The sequence below is a fragment of the Podarcis bocagei genome, assembly GCF_964188305.1.
Source record: "Podarcis bocagei genome assembly, chromosome: 10".
Classification (NCBI taxonomy): domain Eukaryota; kingdom Metazoa; phylum Chordata; class Lepidosauria; order Squamata; family Lacertidae; genus Podarcis; species Podarcis bocagei.
In genome coordinates, this window is record NC_138135.1 from 58346535 (window position 1) to 58366535 (window position 20001).

A 20001-nucleotide genomic window follows, 5' to 3' on the forward strand; every position below is an offset into this window, starting at 1 on the left:
CCAAAATTGACACGTTTGGGTATGGCAAGTACAGTTATGAATCTGCCCTTAGTCAGATTCACAATTTAATTTTTTAATCTTTTATATTTATGTATATGTTTATTTATACAGTGGTATCTCGGGTTACATACGCTTCAGGTTACAGATGCTTCAGGTTACAGACTTCGCTAACCCAGAAATAGTACCTTGGCTTAAGAACTTTGCTTCAGGATGAGAACAGAAATCATGGTGCGGCGGCAGCAGGAGGCCCCATTAGCTAAATTGGTGCTTCAGGTTAAGAACAATTTTAGGTTAAGAATGGACATACGGAACCAATTAAGTACTTAACCCGATGTACCACTTAATTTGTTCTGGAGGTACATTCTTAAGCTGAAACCGTTCTTATCCTGAGGTGCACTTTTGCTAATGGGGCCTCCCATTGCGCAAGCGCCTCTGGCACACAATTTCTGTTCGCATCCTGGGGCAGAGTTCGCAACCAGGAGCAGCTACTTCCAGGTTAGCAGAGCTCGTAACCTGAAGTGTTTGTAACCAGAAGCATTAGTAATCAGAGGTACCACTGTATGCTGATTCTTGGGCCTAGAAAAGGCCCACAAAGCAACTTACAATAAAAACAATTCAAATACAATACAAATAGTTTAAATACAATAAAACAGTGATATTGAATAAAATCATGAAAAGAGTATAACAGCTGCAGCTTAATCAACAGGGGAGATAAAAGACTTCAAATCAAAATAAAAGCTAGATTGGAAAATATGGTGCTCTCAAACTCCATAAAGTTGAGAGAGAGAGGAGACCAACTAAATGTATTTAGGGATGGCGTTTCACAACCTAGTGTCACAGAACAGAAGGCCTTGCTTTGCTTCCCATCCACCAAGCCATGGAGGCTTATGGCATGCTAATAATGCCTCATATATTTAGTCCCGTGGGTGAAGGGGATTCTGTCAAAAGACCTTTGGGTACCCCAGTCCCAAACTATTGGTTTTCACATGTACAAGCAGAGCCAAGAATGTCATCGTAATAATCCCTGCATGAATTATCCGAAGGAGTCAGCTATGCCATCATTCACATGACCTAACTTCTTCCATTTTTACTCACATAGCCAAACTCATTGAATCATCAATTGCATTGCATGGAAATACAAAGCATAAGCGAGCTTTTACATTGCAGATAAGAGGTCACTCACTTTTGGGGAGCTGTCAGCACATTTGCAAAGTGGAGAAACTTTTGTGGCCTCCACAAAACCCCACAACAAAGAACGCTCTGCAACCTCTTCTGCTGGTTACAATAAAATGCTTTCAGGCCTAATTTCAGGTGGGGTCCCGTGGATGTCAAGCAGTGGCGTAGCGTGGGTTGTCAGCACCCGGGGCAAGGCAAGTAATTTGCGCCCCCTAACCCGTGGATTTGCGCCCCCTAACCCGTGGATTTGCGCCCCCTAACCCTAACCCCCAGATGTTGAGCCCGGTGCAGCCGGCACCCCCTGCACCCCCCACGCTACGCCACTGATGTCAAGGGAAGGCCTTTGTGGGCACCTGTGTGTTTGAAGGCACCAGGTTGCTGACCCCTGTTCTAGATGGTTGTAGCTGTTATGTCCAGGCCAGTTCCTATACGAACTGAAATAGTCTTTGTTACTTGTTTCATTAGTAATGTAAAAGGGATGAGGAAGAGGGGAAACGATCACCTTTCAGGCTTTCCAATAGGCAGTGTTTATTCAGCGGGCACAATGGAGGGGAAGTCGCAGCGAAAGCTACTTTCTCTGAGAGAAAAATCTGCCAAGGGCCTTCGGTGACGCAGAAAGTGTCACATTCTCCTCACCTTCTCAGAGCAGTTGTGAAAGAGTTACTGTCATCTGAAGCGGAATAAATCATTCCTGGCAGGAGTGATACAAAGTCTCTCACACTGCTTAAAGAGATTAAGCAAATATTGAATTTGGACTGTGTCGTTCTCCGCCTCCCCCCAAGACACAGTTTCCTGTGTGTGACTAAGAGGTGTCCATTTCTCACCATGGGAGAAGCAGGGAAACAGCTTTAGCTTCATTGACAGACAACAATCTCACTGGCTTCAGTAGGAATTAGGAGCAGGATGTGGGAGGATAAAGCATAACATTCAAATATAAAAATGCATCTCCTCTACTTCCTTACCTACCGTGACAGGAAACAGGAAGCAGCAAACAGAAAAATGCACACCATAACTTCAGTTGTGCAAGACTCCTGCGCTAATGGATTATTGTTACCGCTTTCCTCACAGAAAGCCTATCACATTCTTCTTATTATGCAGGAGTTTTGCTTCACTTATTTCAGGGGCAGGGACTCGTCGCCTTCCAGATGTTGCCAAACTCCAGGTCCCATCATTACTGACTGTTGGCCTTCCTGGCTGGGACTGATGGGAGCTGAATTCCGACAATATCTGGAGCCACAGTTTCCGCTCCCTGTATTATGGAACAAGATAGTTTGGGGCAATTTTGAGCAGTACTTGCTGTTTGGATGGGGTCCTGGATAAAATAAATAAATAGAACCAAGGATACGATTTGGTGCAATGCAGTGGTTTCCTCATTGCGAGAGGTGAGGTTACAGGGAACCAGGCAGAGGGCCTTTTCGGTAGTGGCACCCGCCCTGTGGAACACCCTCCCAGCAGATGTCAGACAGATAAATAGCTATCTGAATTTTAAAAGACAGCTGAAGGGGAGGTTTTTAGTGTTTGATGTGTTTATCCTATATTTTCCTGTATTTTGTTGGGAGCTACCCAACAACCCAGTCAGGTAGGTGGTATAATAGGGTGGCGCTGTGGTCTAAACCAGTGTTTCCCAACCTTTTTTGGGCAAAGGCACACTTGTTTCATGAAAAAAATCTCGAGGCACACCACCATTACAGCCCCGTGACGTCAGCGCGCAGCGTCACGCCGGGAGGGACATGAATTGCTAGCAAATTACATAATCACCTCCTTGAGGGCTGGCTCATCTTCTCCGAAGGCAGAACCCCATTAATTAACAGCACAGACTCACACCATAGCCAAGACGAGGGGGGGGGAAACCTCAGTCATGCACAGTCATGCACATGTGGGGGCTAAATGAGGACGAAGACCGGGCAGAGAGCAGGGTTCAAATCACCCCACCTGGCCAGGACAATCCCTGGGTGCTCCCTTGGGCCACTCGCCTGACCCACCTTGCAGGGCTGTTGTTGCGAGGATAACACGGGGAGAACCACGCGCGCCCCCGGGAGCTCCTTGGAGGAGAAAGCGGGCGATGAATGCAATGCATGAAATATATGAGAGGCGACCAGGTTTTGCAGGTGAGGGGCCCCCGCCAGCCTCCGCTTCCAACACCCGGCGCAACGACGCCGAAGTTTCCCCCCGGGCTCGGCTCGGGGAGCAGCGCTGCTCCCCCCGGCTCCCCTTCGCCCTCCCGGCTCTCTCTGCTGCCCACTGGGGACCCCCCTCACCTGCCAAGTCCGGAGCGCCGGTGGAAGTTGCATGCATGCATGCAGGGCGCCGCGTTGCCATTGCATTGCACTGCACTCCATGCAATGCCTGCACGCATGCATTGCCTTGCACGCCTGCCAAGGGGTCTCCCCGCGGTCCGATGCGTCCCCTCCGGCGCGGATGCAGCATTGCAAAAATAAAAAACCCCCGACGCAGCCCTACCTGGGGGGCAGCCTCCGCCTCTGCCGCTCCGCCTCCGCGGGGATCCCCGGGCTCCATCCTGCCACCCGATCTCCGCGGGGGCGCAGGCAGGCTGCGCGGGGTCTGCGCGGAAGAGCCCCTGCCCGCCCGGCCGCCGCTGCGCTCATTCCATGGCCGGGAGAAGAGCGCTTCAAACAAAACGCCCGGCCCGCCAGGCCACGCTGGGAAACGTAGTTCGCGCACCCCGTGCGGGCGCGGAGCCCAAGGGCGAGGGGACTACGGATCCCGGCAGCCCCCGCGCCGGGGACGGAGGGGGAGAGGCCGGGTGCAGGGATGGAGGGACGGGTGGGCGAGCGAGTGAGTGAGTGGCAGCCGCCAAGCCTTGGCCGAGAGCCAGGAAGGGCCTCCCCGGAGGAGGAGGAGGAGGGAGGCGCAGAGCGGGAGGGAGGGAGGGAACCCCAGGGGTCATCTAGTGACGGCGCCCCAATCGAAAATTTGACTTTAAAAAAAAATCTTTCGAATTTTTTAATTTTTCCCGCGGCACACCAGGCAACATCTCGCGGCACACTAGTGTGCCGCGGAACAGTGGTTGGGAAACACTGGTCTAAACCACTGAGCTTCTTGGGCTTCCGATCGGAAGGTTGGCGGATCGAATCCCCGCGACAGGGTGAGCTCCCATTGCTCTGTCCCAGCTCCTGCCAACCTAGCAGTTCAAAAGCATGCCAGTGCAAGTAGATAAATAGGTACAGCTGTGGTGGGAAGGTAAATGGCATTTCTGTGTGATCTGGCTTCCATAACCGTGTTCTGTTGTGCCAGAAGCAGTTTAGTCATGCTGGCCACATGACCCGGAAAGCTGTCTGTGAGCAAACGCTGGTTTCCTCGGCCTGAAAGCGAGAAGAGAGCTGCGATCCCATACCCGTCCCCCAACTGCTCCCACTAACACATTTAAAAGGGAATAGGATGTTAATCAGCCAAAGTCATGTTTGAAGAGGAACAGAAAATGGCTGTTTTATCAGCTATAGCCTTACCTCTTCCACATAAATTCTGCTAACAGGTTTTTTTTTTTAATTTGTTTTGTTCTACTTCCACAGAAAGTGTTCATATTTTCTGGATCTTTTCGAAAGAACTTGGACCCTTATGGACAGTGGACTGATGAAGAACTATGGAAAGTTGCTGAGGAGGTAGGAATGCCCATCTTTGTTAGTTATGTTTTCAGGGAGAGCAATATAATTCCCAAGTGGTCAAGGCATGACAAGGGACTCGGCTACATTGGCAAAGAAAAAGCGCTTTATATGCGTTGTATATGCATTATAACACTGTGGCACCAGATGGCGCTTTGGAGTTTTGTTTTTGCCAACCCGATTTCTCATACAAAGTTTACGCGTTTAACTGAAATGTTTTTTTTTTGATGTGTCTAGATCCAGCCAAGATGGCCCAATAACTTTGTTACTCCCCTCTGATAAGATGTTGTGGATCAGACTTTTTCCTTCTCCTAGATAAATTGCCGTCTCATTAAGGAAAGTGTGGTGTGGACAACTGCAAATATTTGTTGCTCATTTTAATTTAGTATGTCTGCCTTGTGCATTTTTAAATCTACTTAAAACTTTGTAATCATATGTAATTGCATTCATTTGCTGATTGGGTAAGGAAGCAGAAATATATGTATATTTATTTATTTACTTGCTTGCTTGCTATATTTATATAGCTACCCCATAACAGAAGTTGTCTGGGCAACTCACAACATTAAAATACAATATAAACCATCATAAAAAACAGTAATTTTTTAAAAAAACTGAAACACAGTATAAAACTCAGTTTAAAACTAACATAAATTATGAAACAAAATAATGGGCGAATAAGGATTATATTTGCCTGGTACTGAAAAGATAATAAAAATGGAGCCAAGTGAACATTTCCAAAAAGTCTATTCCATAACCAGGATGCCACTCCCCCCCCCCCGAATGCCTAGTGGTTATCCAGTTTATTTCATTTGCCTGCGTACTAGTGTATCAGTAGGTTGTAAGTACAAGACTTAGATTAAAGAGTGGCCAGTGGTCGTCCCATTTGCCCCAAAATGGGTCTAGCCTTTCTCAAGTGCTCCAGTTGAGGACTTGAAAGAGTTCCTTGTGTTAGAATTCCTGCTCCATGATTGCAGTCATGGGATTGTTGTCTTTCACATGACGGTGTATGTTTTGACTCCACAAAGTGGGAAGTGACAGAGACAGGGTGTTTGTGTTACTGTGTTCCGTGAAGTGGGACTATTGTCCTTTGTTCTTTTTCTCTTTGCTGTCTGATGCTATAGAGAGAGGGAGCCATGTTGCAGTGCTCCGTGTGTGTTTATATGTAAATAAACTAGATTAGCCAAATGCTGAGCTGCTGAGGTCCATTACGCAAGCTGCGAAGACTCTACGGATCCCTAAGTGTGCCGATGTCTGTTGGCATCGGTCGCTGTGATGTTCGGGCTGAAGAAAGCTTTTGACGCTCCCGAACCAATGACCAGGAGGGAGAGAATATGCCAGTCAGGCATGTGTGTCTACCAGGGTCCTACTCGAGTGTAGGACAAGCTCCTGACACCTTGTAGCATCTGCTTGAAAGCAGGTTCAAGGCTGTGCCTTCCTCAGTTCTGTCCAAATGTTTTTCCAAGGCCACATACATTTGGCACTCCTACTCAGTGGGAGCTTCCTTGGAGCTGCCTCCACAGGGAGCTGACCAGGGTCCTGATTTTCTGTACTAGACCACTTCCTTGCAAAGTCTCATTAACACTCCTACAGGATCCTACCACATACAAGGTAAGCAGCGGTAGGAGATTGCAGAGTAGATTTTCCCAACTGGGACACAGAAGATGCCCCAGAATCCCTTTGATGTAAGGCCATTTCTCTCTCAGTGGAAGGAAAATAGAGAATGCCAACTACAGGGTTGGCCTACTCTTCTCTGTGGTTTGGAGATGTGTTGGCAAACTGGGAAGGCTATGGATCATCTGGATCCATTCCTTCCCTGAGTCTGGCAGTTGGCCCACTCCTTTTCAGAGCTCAGATATTGGGAAATCAAATTCTCTGGAAGTTTCCAGGGTGGCAGTTGGACCTTTCACTCCATCTTTAGAGAGGGAGATCCAATGCTTCATTGAACCACCTCTCAAGGATTATAGATCACAGATCCCATTGTTTAAAGAGGATGATTGAACTATTATAAAAAAGTTATTTCGCAATAACTCTTTGATTTAAATTAGATCGGGCCATGTCTTCCATCGTTGTTTTGCCCCTTCTTATATTTTTGTGTGCGTTTTGCTTCCATAACTGCTCATACCACATCTTCTTAGTATTACCTCATAGCCTTCACTTGCAGTTTCACAACATTTTTTCTTTGCCTTTTCAAGCTCATTCAACATCTGCACAAACACTTCTTTTTTGCCAAAGCATCTAGTTGGGTGCCTGCTGTTAAGATGTTGTAGCACAGCACTGCTTTTAAATAAGTTTTAATATATGATTGAAGATGTGGGTCACCACTCATAAATAAAGTGAGGCAAACCTCAAAATCTATTTACTGAAGCACTTATGAAGATATGCTTCACACACACATATATGGAGAGGGAGAGTAGCAGCTGGATTATTTTCCTCAGGAATATATAAATCAGATAGTGAATCACTGTATTTAAAATATTAACAGGTTGTTGTTGTTTTTTAAAAAAACATAATTCCTATCATCTTAAGGAGTACAAAGGAATATACAATCAATCTAACCTACAAACCTTTAAAGATTTGTCTTGATTGGTTGGTTTATTTTTGAAATTTGGGCTTCTTTTCTGTCAACCATTTACAGGGGTGTCCTGGGCAGGGGAAGTTTTGGTGGAGGAGATGAGTAATTTAGTAACACAGAGATCAGATATAGCTACTGGAAGAGAAGAGCGTAGCACTATTTATTTAGAGTGCAGCGCTATTAATAAATGGCACTATCCCAATCTTTGTGCCTGTTTTGAAAATAGATTACAAGCATGGAGGAAGAATCCCTGTAAGTATAGCTGTCACTGAGACAGAGCGCATGATGTAATACAAATACTACAAGCTAAGTATCTTAGGAAGAGCAGCGGATAACATGAAAAATTGTCAGTGTGGACACCTTAGATTAAATCCAATTAAATGGCCCCTATTATCCAGCTTTGAATTTGGCTGTCAAGTATTCTAATATGTGCAGTCTACACAAGGTGTCTGTTTCTACTAATTTTATTTATAAATCGCTTAGTAAAATAAATCTCCCCTTTGTGTACCTGAAATAATTGTCCATAATTCACAGATAACATCAGAAAATATTAAAAGCAGCTATGCAGTGGTACCTCGGGTTACATACGCTTCAGGTTACAGACTCCACTAACCCAGAAATAGTGCTTCAGGTTAAGAACTTTGCTTCAGGATGAGAACAGAAATCATGCTCCAGCGGTGCGGCAGCAGCAGGAGGCCCCATTAGCTAAAGTGATGCTTCAGGTTAAGAACAGTTTCAGATTAAGAACGGACCTCTGCAACGAATTAAGTACTTAACCAGAGGTACCACTGTACATAGCTAAATTATGTGTCTGGATAGACTTGCTAAAACAAATGTTTTAGCGGGTGCCGAAAACAGTATAAGCGAGAGTGCCTGCTGAATGTGAATGTTAGGTCTTTTTTAAAAAGAGAAGCTTGGCTATTAATTGAAGCTCATAAAATGTGTGTCCCTATAGTACGTCAAAAGATACTTTTTACTAACCTATAAATTTGTGGTGCTCTCAGTTACGTGGTGTAATCCCCTTTGTGTCTAATTGAAATTCTGATAAGGCCCACTGACCACAGTAGACATTTAAAAATGGCGACCGTTTGTTCCAGATGACCAGTTACGGGAAATGGATGACACACATTTAGAGGTTTTATCTAGTGTAAGTGTGGTTAATTGGCTGAATCCAGTGCTGTACCATGCCTACCTTGACTGTTAAAGCAGGTTTCAAATTATAGTCACTGTTTCCTATTAAGAAGGCACAATCGTTGTGATGATATAAATTATGTGATGGTGTATATATCATTACTATTACTCACAGATTAAATAGATTTCAACATAAGCTCACCGTTTCTGATGGATCTCTAGATCTTAAGTATATATTACTGTTTATTCTGAACTGAACTTATTAAACTATCAAAGGGAGGAGTGCAGGGCACTCCTTTGTTTTCTGAGCATTCCTGAGATGGCATTTCTGTGTTCTGTTTCTGTGGCTATAATCTGTAGCATTTGTAACCTAGAAGTCATTGTTTAGGAGATGTCCCTAAGCCAGGCAACCTGGCTAACACATCAAACTTTTCAAAGTCCATTTCCAATATCATCTTATCGTGTGACACAGGAGGGTGCTATTTGAGAATGAAATTGTCTGCACCCTTCATCATGTGGGTCTAGATGCCTAGTGCTGTGGATTAAGGCCAAATAGTCATAACTTTTGCAAGAAAGAAAACCAATTTGTGTGAAACAGAATGCTTATCTCCCGCCGCCTCCCAACCCTATTCTTATCTCCTTCAGGTTGGACTGAAATCTGTAATAGAGCAATTTCCAGGCAAGCTTGATTTTGTCCTTTTGGACGGTGGCTGTGTCCTCAGCCATGGACATAAACAATTAATGTGTCTTGCCAGATCAATTCTCAGCAAAGCAAAAATTCTTCTTCTGGATGAACCAAGTGCTCATCTTGATCCTAAGTAAGTACGAGACAAATATTTTGTCCAGTTGTTTTCATACTGGAATAGAATAAAACATTATCATGTTAATAATAGTAATTCTCCTTGTTTTACATTTGCCATCTGACCTCTGCTGAAATACTTCCAGTGAAAGCAGACTCGCCACCTTTTGAGGCAGTTGTATTCCACTTTTAAATGGCCTGTTCCATTGGGTAGATTCTCCTAACATTTAGCTGAAATCTGTTTCCTAGGCATTTCCACCCATTGGTTCTAGTCCTGCCCTTTAGACCAACAGAGAAAGCTCCACTTCCATTTTTTTGTGTTCATTATCATTATCATTAATATTATTTTATTTGTAGCCCACTCATCTGACTGGCTTCTCCCAGCCACTCTGCAAGCTTCCAACAAATATAAAAGCATAATAGCACATCAAACATTTAAACAATTTCCCTATACCGGGCTGCCTTCAGATGTCTTTTACATGGTGTATAGCTATTTATCTCCTTGGCATCTGATGGGAGTGCATTCCACAGGGCAGGTGCCACTACCGAGAAGGCCCTCTGCCTGGTTCCCTGTCATTTCACTTCTTGCAGTGAGGAAAGTGTTGCAGTTCTCTGAAGACAGCAATCATGTCTCTTCTCCAGAATAAACATCCCTACCTCTTTTAACCATTCCTTATAGGAACCCTGATCATCCTGGTCATTCTTGGGGTTGCCTTGGGAGAGGAAATCACTATCAAGGTGGTTTAACTCTGCAATGTCAGCATAGACCTTCTGGTTTCCTACAGCAGATATTGACCTTTTCCCAACCTTGTCTGGTCAAGGCAAGAAGCGAATGAAAACAGTTACTTCAGAACAAAATGCTGAGCAACTACTTCAGTAGTCGCATTGCAGGAGTAGTCACTGTAGCAACAGTAGGCGCCATGCTGACATTTCATCTGAACTGAAACTTCCCTATTGCAATGTTGTAAAAAGCCTAGCAAATACTGTAAGTGTCAACTGCATGTAACCAAAAGTTTATATTTCATTCTTCTGCATATTAAAACTTGTTTGCCTTTCAGGACTTTCCAAGTCATTAAAAAGACTCTCAAGCAGGCTTTTGCAAACTGTACAGTAATACTCTCAGAACACAGGCTAGAAGCACTAATGGAATGCCAGCGATATTTGGTGAGTGCCTTTCAAGAATTAGGCACGATGTCCAAGGTAGATCCAAATAGCTACTTTTAGGCATGAGTAAGGGCTTGGAGCGGGGCACGGGTGGCACTGTGGGTTAAACCACAGAGCCTAGGACTTGCTGATCAGAAGGTCGGTGGTTCGAATCCCCACGACGGGGTGAGCTCCCATTGCTCAGTCCCAGCTCCTGCCCACCTAGCAGTCTGAAAGCACCTCAAAGTGCAAGTAGATAAATAGGTACCACTCTGGCGGGAAGGTAAACGGCGTTTCCGTGCGCTGCTCTGGTTCGCCAGAAGTGGCTTGGTCATGCTGGCCACATGACCCGGAAGCTGTACGCCGGCTCCCTTGGCCAATAAAGCGAGATGAGTGCCGCAACCCCAGAGTCGGTCACGACTGGACCTAATGGTCAGGGGTCCCTTTACCTTTACCTTTAAGGGCTTGGAGCATGTCCAGTGGTGTTTGTTCTGGACTTCTTTCATTTGAATAGCAGGCCCTTCAATATCACAAGCTGTGTTTGTATGCTCTGGTCCAAAGACACCATGGACATGTGCAAACTTTATATCCCAACCAACATGATGTTCTAACAGGTGCAAATTATATGTGCTTAATTAAATTTTTTTTTTGCATGAAATGGCTGTTTACAAAGCATATATAACAACACCACTAGTCACACTTCCTAAAATATGGTGCAGCTTTGGAGCCAGAAGTCTAGTTTTCGAGTTTAATCCAGAAATACACATTTTTTAGAGGAATTCTTTGATAGCACAATGTTTGCGTTCTGTGCTATCCCATAAGACTTACTTATGGAAATGCACAATGTACTGTAGGTATTCCCCCCTCCCCGAATAATCAATACAATCATGCCAAAGGGCAAATAGTTAGAGTATTTCAAACAAGATGCTTATTGACACTTGAGTTGCTGTTACTAGTTTTGTTGCTCATAATTTTTTTATTGCCTGGTTTAAACTGTATTTTGGGATTTTCATTTATATTGTTTTGATTGCTCTATGTAAACTGCTTCAGGTCACCTTGTGGCAGGAGGTGACTTATAAAAGCATTAAATAAATATAGACAATAGTTGGAGAGCAAAGTATGCTATGCTAAGGTATTTTCTCCTTCCTTATAAAGCAGAGGAGAATTTTTCAAGAACCTAGCAAGTTATGTTAGGAACTGTGATTCCGGAGTCTCAGAAGGAAACTGATCACCACTTTGAATGCCAATAGCACCTGGCTTGATACTGCTCATCTTCCAAATTCTTTCACTTCTATAAAAGGGAGATATGAAGAAGGAAATGCCAAGTTCTGTATCAAAGTACTAACCGTCCTGGACACAACTGTCTAATACATGATTTACAGTTTTACTTCTCAGTTCTGATAGCGAGAACACCTAAGTCAACAGCACAAACTGTTCATGCAACATTTTTCACAGCCGCATTTTCTCTCTCTTACTCATGCACACTAGGCAGATAGAAAAGCTTCCCAAGTAGACACAATTTTTAAATGGTATGGTAAATGTTTTCCAAGTTCCAGTGCTATTTCCCCATCATTGCCCCTCATTTCTTGCGCACACATACGTGAACTTTTTGGGGGAGGAAGGAAGGAAGGGTGCAAAAATTACTCTTTTCATATTATAATATCTTCTCTGAGCAGCTGCACAAGGCAGTCTACCTAGTGAAATACAAATAAATGGAATGCCTTATATCATGCAATGGATCTGTTAATGAACAGAGCAGAACACTATAAATACAGGGTGTTATGCATTGCTTGTGCAGTGGAATTCTCCCTCCCCACATGTGCTCTGTGCCCATCCGAAATGTGCTCTGGAGGGCTGTGGAAACTCCTGGAACAGATTTAGGGTGTGGGTGGAGAGGGGAGAGGAGAGGAGGACAAGGTTTTATCATGCATACAATGGACACTTACCCCTTCCACTGGGTGGGCAGTTGTTGCAGATCCTTGCTCTCAGTCACCATCCCCAGGCAGTGAAAACAGAATGCACATGGCCAAGTGGTCATTGAGGGAATTCCCTTGGCTGCCTGGGTAGCTGGCTCAAGTTCCTGCCAGCTGCTGCAATTCAAATTGGCTGAAAATGCATTGGCTGCAGGTATACCGTATTTTTCGCTCTATAGGACGCACCGGACCATAGGACGCACTGGACCACAGGAGGGGGAGAACAGGAAAAAAAAATTCTCCCCCTCTCTGCTCAGCGCCCCTACAGCGAAGCGGCAGATGAAACGGAGCCCCTTCCATTTCTCCTCCCACTTCACTGAAGGGGCGCTGACCAGAGAGGGAAAACTGTGCAGCGCCTCTCCAGCGAAGCGAAGCCTGGAGAGCAAGAGGGATTGGTGTGCACCGACCCCTCTCGCTCTCCAGGCTTCAGGCGGCTATCCGCAAGCCTTTGGAGCGCGGCGGGAACTCTGAAGGCTTGCGGATAGCTGCCTGAAGCCTCCGGAGAGCAGTGGGAATTCCTGCTGTGCTCTGGTGGCTTCAGGCGGCTTCAGCGAAAGCAACGCGAAGCCTCTGGAGCATGGGGGGGGGAGCTCTCCTTCTGTGTTTCGGAGGCTTCACGTTGCTATCACTGAAGCCAAGAAGCCTGCATTTGCTCCATAAGACGCACACACATTTCCCCTTAATTTTTGAAGGGGAAAAAGTGTGTCTTATAGAGTGAAAAATATGGTATATGGACAGCCAGCAAGGTATATAGCTGGCAGCGCTTTCCTACCACAGTGCATACAAAAGTTATTGCTGACAGAACAAGTTAGTGGAATGCTGCCCACTGTGTTGGGCCCATGGAAATATCCTAAAGTAACTGTACCAGTGCTATTTTTCTAGAAAAAGAGGTGGCGCAACTCACCATGAACACCTTCTTCATCTTCTTAGAATGGCAATTGTGCCCACTTGAGAAGTGCCGGAACTTAGTTCCTAGGAAGTCTCCCTGAAAAAACACACCCCTGACTATGTCTGTATCTACTCTCACCTATTAAAAATATCATTCTTAAACATCAAGATGGGGAAAAGTCTCTTTCACTTCCTTTCCACAAGGTCTACCTTGTGTCTGGAAGGGGGTTGCTCTGCAACACCCTCTGGTGTCACATTTTAATGACTCATTATTAACGTTGGGAAAAAAGGACATATGGCAATATGGTTATCAGAACCATTCCCTTTTAGTGTTAAAAACCAAGAGTGTAGATCTGCTCTATATCTGAATTTAAGATGATTTGGCTCTGGGCAATGTCTACATGCAAGATTTCCTGGGAACAGAAAGGGTGGAATGTAAATGGAGTAGCTATTTCAATTACTAACCATAATTCAGTCCTGTAATTATGTTATTGGCTTAAAAATAACCATTCACAAGCCAAGCGTTGCTCTTTTATAACTGTACCCAACTTCTTCTTAACTAGGTGATAGAAGAGAACAAAGTCACGCAATACGAGTCCATCCAGAAGCTGCTCAGCGAAAAGAATTCTTTCCGTCAAGCCATCAGCCATTCAGATCGTGTCAGACTCTTCCCGGTGCATCCCAGGAACTCAAGCAAACGGATGTCGAGGCCTAAAATAAGTGCCTTGCAAGAAGAAACCGAAGAAGAAGTGCAAGAAACCCGGTTGTGAAAATTTATCGAGGTGGTGTCTCGTTGCAATTTAACAGGAAGCATTCTGGGAAAAAGTCAGAACAGGGCATTGTTGAAAATTGCCACTAAAAGAAGTGCAAAAGCAAGCACATGAATATGTATATATCTCTGCAAAAAAACTTCATTCCAAGGGCCAGTTTGGTTATGAAGGATTGGTGCATTGGGCAGTATCCCATTCCCCCGAAGCTGCCCCATCTCTTCTGCTTCTTGTCCACATAGGAAGATCTTTTATCAAGATGGATGATCAAAATATCCAAACATTTCAGTTGTATTAGCTGCCTCTTTAAAAATAATGTGAATGTCGTAACAAGCACATCAAAGTCTACACTCGTCTTTTCAAACTGAATCCATAGCTCACTACGAAACACAGTGAAAAGCCTGCTTTTCTGTGTAAAAAACAACAACAATCCAGGGTTTTTAAAAATGCATTTTGGGGTGGTTTGAGGTCAAGAGTTACAAATGCAGGTCAGGAATTATATTTATTATTACACAAATTATAAATATTTAGGCTGTCAACTAAACAGCAGAGACATTTGTTTTCTGTGTCAGGAAGAACACGGCAATTACCATGCTTTTGTTCTTGAAAGTGCTGGGCTTTTCAAGTCAGTGGTGGTTGGTGTGCAAAACTGCTATACTTGTGGAGAATGAGAGCACCAAACAGGAAGAATTTCACAGTTTCTCCTAAATTCTGTAGTGGAAAAGACATGGGAACATGGCCAGATGTTTGGGTTCATTCTTTTACACAGTACAGAGGTTCTATTCAGTTGCAAACAAATTACTTTTTATAAAACACCCATGCTTGTTCAGAAGATACACCAATTAGAAAGTTGAATCGAAATCAGTTACTTAAGTTGTATTTATTTGAATCAAGCCACTCTAGTGAAAATCAGTGGGCATTTTGTCAGTTGCATTAAATAGAATTATAATATTGCCCTAGACGAATGTAGACACCTTTAGACCAAGTTTTTTCAGTAGATTTTCAAGCATTTATGAACCTACATTGCATGTAAGTAGGTGAGGGGATTATGCATTTTTTAAAAGGAAAAAAGAATCTCATTTATATTAGACTCACTATATGCAATAAGCAGTTGACTCCCTTAGACCTGAAGTCAGCGGAAGCTAAGCACACAAACTGTAGGTTCAAGTGTAAATAATGGTCTGTCCTTTTGCTGAGCACTTTTTGAAATAAAAAGTCAAGGAAAAGCAATATTCTACAGAATTGTTGCATTTCGGTGAGTGAGAAAAGGGGAAAGTCACAGTTTAGAATATGCAGATCATGATGAACACAGCTGGTTAGGACACAAAATGTCTAGGTAAAGATGACAATGGGAATTTTTACACTTCAAATGAAACCTTCCAAACTTATTCTAGCAATCTTACTGAGGTTGATGGGGGGGGGGGAGAGCATATTTTAAAAATGAAAATAGCAGTTCATCTGCACGGTTGAAAGAGGAATTGACTTTTGTGATGATCTTTTATACAGTTCCATTTTGCAGTTGACAGCACCTTCCTTGGAATATTTATTTAATACCTTTATTCAGAGATGGGAAAGATTTGCTTATTAAGAAAATCCTGTATTTTAAGAGGAATCGCATATCACGAAGACTATATTTGTATACAAATAATTGTTATATATTTGAACAACAACAAAAATATTTTTAGCTCGAATTTACTATGTGTTTTAGAAAAAAAAACTGGTGTATGGGCAGTATCCCCACAAAAGTATCAACTGCTTCTTTGCTTTCTTGTTGTTGTCTTAATTTTAATATGCAATGTGAACATTGTGTTGAAGAGAATGTGAGGCTCTAACCTTGTCAGAGCTTTTTCCTCCTACGGTCGGTTTAGACCCAGTCCTGTTGCAGTGGGTGGAACATATGTAATGTAGGAGATGTGGAGCTTTTGTTTCATAGCAGATCAGACCTAGTTCCAGGTCTTGAAGGACCCTGGATAAGCTACTCTCAGCGAGTCCTGGAAGAAGCAGGCAGACCTAGGTGCCATCCTTCACATGCCAGAAGCTGGCATTGCCCGTTGTAGGGCGAAAACCCTGCTTGTTTCAAAACCAAGGAGATTTGAACTGTGTTGCTAAAGAAGGCTAACGTGTTCTGCTTAATTAAAATAGTTTTTAAGAATTAGTAACATGATCCTTACATGGCAGGGCTTAGGCAGGGGGGATAGTTTTGCACTACTATTTTATTGTATCTTCTCTTGATGTTGACACTGGTCAATGGGTTTTTCCAATTGCTGTACATGCATCTTTCTTATAGGAGGAGAAATCCATTTCCCAGGTATAGCTTGAATCCAGATTGAAGACGTACTAAGAAAAAGTGTGTGTGTGCCAGGGAACAATGGTGCTATTTTACACTGCCAACCGTACAGAAATTATCTCCATGCACGGCTTCAGTTGTATGGAAGCCCTATGGAAGGCAATGCATTATCCATTTGGGTTCCATTTATTTCAGTAGTACTTAAGAGCAAATCTGCACGTCAGGCCTGCATCTGTGAACTAGGTATGTCCGCCTACGCAGAAAGCACAACATAGATGCAAGTGTGCTGTGAATTGTTAGACTAAAGGAAGTACAGTGGTACCTCGGGTTAAGTACTTAATTTGTTCCGGAGGTCCGTTCTTAACCTGAAACTGTTCTTAACCTGAAGCACCACTTTAGCTAATGGGGCCTCCCGCTGCTGCTGTGCCGCTGGAGCACAGTTTCTGTTCTCATCCTGAAGCAAAGTTCTTAACCCAAGGTACTATTTCTGGGTTAGCGGAGTCTGTAACCCGAAGCGTATGTAACCCAAGGTACCACTGTACTTCTTTATGTAATGCAGTTAATCTGTGGAACTCACTGAAGCAAGGCAAGGTGGCTTTCTAAGGGGATGGGACAAATTCACAGAGGAGGCTATGGAATTATATTAGTCATTATAGCTATATGGAACCTCTAGGTCCATTGCCAGTCTGCTATTGAATGCCAGTGGACAATCAATAGTGGAAGAGGGCCTTGCTTATGGACTTCACAAAGCCCAGTGTTGGTAACAGGACATTGGACTCATATCACACTTTACATTCTGTGTGCTATGCATTTGTGGGTGTGTGGACACAGGTACAAGTGACTCACTTGCCCAACTCAAGTGTGGTTACATTATATACACAGGGGCCTCTGTGCAAAGTAGTTGATAGCTGTGATTAGCATTTGCTGGATTGTTGCCATTGTATGTATTTGTAGAGCTAGAAAACTTAACCCACACTTCGTATATTACAAGCTACAACACCTGCCATTCAGGTTGCCATCAGGTAATACAAAAAGGTACTAAGCGGCTAGGTCTGGAAAAAATAAATAGAAAGTGAATTTAATTGCAAGCAAGTTTCATGATGCTATTGTGTGCAATATGTCAATAAAACAAACGTGTTGTGTACTGTCTCTCTGGCATATGATAACACAAATTATATCCAAGGGTGTTTGGGTGAACAAGCCAAATGTATATTCTGTTGTTGGACCATCGAAGCAAACAGAATTGATCCTGTTCGGCACACAAATATCCAATATATCAACAACTCTGAATCCTCGTGTATGCTGAAGAAATGCTCTTCACAAAGTGTTTGCTTATAACTTTTTCGCTTTCTTGTCACTAGATGGTGCTGCAGAACGGATACACTTTTCTCGTGCTGTGTTGCCTCCAGAGGGAGAAAACACAGAATCTATACAGCTGCAAAAACGCAGTGCCTTTTTATTGGATCAATTTTTTGTAGACAAATATAGATGCAGGTCATTTTAGGCTACACAAAATTCAGTTTCATTCAGTAGCCTCGCTAAAAATAAGCTACTTTCCCACTTGACAAAGCAGATTAAGTCTGTGCAACTCAAATTGCTCACATACATTCACTGAAACACCTGGTGCAATGAATAGTGTCACTTTAAACATCTTGGAATAAATTGTAACGATATATGTCTATTTGTAAAGTTTCCAAGAATAGAAAACAGGAAAGAGGACACCTGAAGGAATTTTTATTTTTGTTTTTGCGCATTTTGAAAGGGGGGAAAAGAACATTCACAGGGTCAGTCGGCTGATGACGCAATGGAGCTACCAAAAAGTGCTGCTATTGATTCTGATGGTGTTTGGTAACTCCAAAATTCTGAGGGTTTTTTTTTCCAAAAGGGAGGGGGAAATTAGCACCCTCATTTCAATTAACAGCTTCAATAAATAAATAATAAATAGTTCAATAAATAAAATAAATAGCTTCAATAAATAAATACAACCACTGGAACATCAACAGCTGGGTTGGGTATGTGCAGCTGTGCTTGGATGAATCCCACATGAAAACCTGGGAAAGTTTCCTCTAGAAACTGATTTTTACTCCAAACATTTTCCATGCAACCCTAGCTACCGAGCAAGTTGTGTAATCTAGAAGCGGGAGAAGGCAGGGGAGGTCAAAGCAAAGTCAGGATCTTATTTAAAGGGAGCATTTTAATGAATCAAATGTAAGATTAGACAAATTGCACCTGAAAGGGGATGGGTAGGAATCAATAACACAGCTGACTTAATAAGCGTGAAGCTCCTCATGAAGGCGTTTGGTGAAAATTTGCCTTTTTGTGATTCGTATTTGAAACAAACAAAAAATGTAGTTTTAGAAAACAAGGACACAAAACTATCAGGAAGGGAAAATAAGTGTCTAATAATTACATTATGCTTCTCTCAGGTATATTTGGATTTCTAAAGTTTGGGAGTTTCCCTGCAAGTGTGTGTTTCAGGACTTGAAGCATCTACAGATTCTGCTCTCAGTTAGTTCCTTTAAATGTATTGTCTGGAACAACCCTTGGCTATCACAACCAAACCACATGGGTACCAGAGCTTATTGGAATTAAAATGTGCATTCAAAACCTGGCAATGCGCCTAGGGTCAGTCTACACTGTAGATTGGAGACCATGTCAGTGTCGTGTTTAGTTGCTTTATGAAAAGAGTACTGTGGAGCAATTCTTAGCTGGAAGTACAGTGGTGCCTCGCAAGACGAAATTAATTCGTTCCGCAAGTTTTTTCTTCTTGCGAGTTTTTCGTCTTGCAAAGCATGGTTTCCCATAGGAATGCATTGAAAATCAATCAATGCGTTCCTATGGAGACTGGGGACAGAGGGGAGGAGGAGGAGGAGTTTGGATTTGATATCCCGCCTTTCACTCCCCTTCAGGAGTCTCAAAGCGGCTAACAATCTCCTTTCCCTTCCTCCCCCACAACAAACACTCTGTGAGGGGGCCTGTTTTAAATCAAGGGAAGGGGCAGCGGGGAGAATCGCTTCTCCCCGTTGCCGCCCCTTGGTTCAAAAGGGGTCCGGGGAGAGAGGGGAAGGCAAGGGGCGGAGGGGAGAAGATCGCTTCTCCCTGTTGCCGCCCCTTGCTTCAAAAGAGGTCCGGGGTGCGGGGACAAGCTTCGTTTTGCGAAGCAAGCCCATAGGGAAATTCGTCGTGCGAAGCAAGTCGAAAACGAAAAAACCTTTCGTCTTGCGAGTTTTTCGTCTCGCGAGGCGTTCGTCTTGCGGGGCACCACTGTACTGCTAAGCGGCAGGAATTTAATGGGCACTTGCCCTTCTGTCAATAGCACTGCTGAGGACAAGATAAGAAAATGTGAAAACTGCCTTTATTCTGCCCAATAACTGAAACAAATAGAATGGCAGAGTTGGAAAGGACCCTGACGTGCTCCTCTTGAACACTGCTGGTTAGCATTCATCCTTGCACACACACAAAAGCAGCTCATTTACTGCAGAGTCTGAAGTTTGTGTATGTTGAATTTTTATTGGGATGAGGACTTCAGGATGAGACTTTTGCTTTTGGCTGAATAACACCAACGAGTTTAGACAAACATGGCCATTTCATTAGATTTAATTTAGGTATCAATTAAATTTAGCTGTATTTACACCTTTGCCCCTG

General features: G+C 43.6%; 1 protein-coding gene across 2 annotated transcripts in view; it reads left to right on the forward strand.

The window, feature by feature from the left end:
* CFTR (CF transmembrane conductance regulator) overlaps nt 1-17505 on the forward strand; it is a 97616-nt gene extending 80111 nt beyond the window's left edge. For both annotated transcript variants that reach the window (XM_081211412.1, XM_081211413.1), the window contains 4 exons: nt 4707-4796; nt 9145-9317; nt 10357-10462; nt 13866-17505. In XM_081211412.1, coding sequence (XP_081067538.1) covers nt 4707-4796; nt 9145-9317; nt 10357-10462; nt 13866-14072 — 576 coding nt within the window. In that variant the 3' untranslated portion in view covers nt 14073-17505. The remainder of the gene's footprint in view (nt 1-4706; nt 4797-9144; nt 9318-10356; nt 10463-13865) is intronic.
* The last annotated feature ends 2496 nt before the right edge of the window (nt 17506-20001 follow it).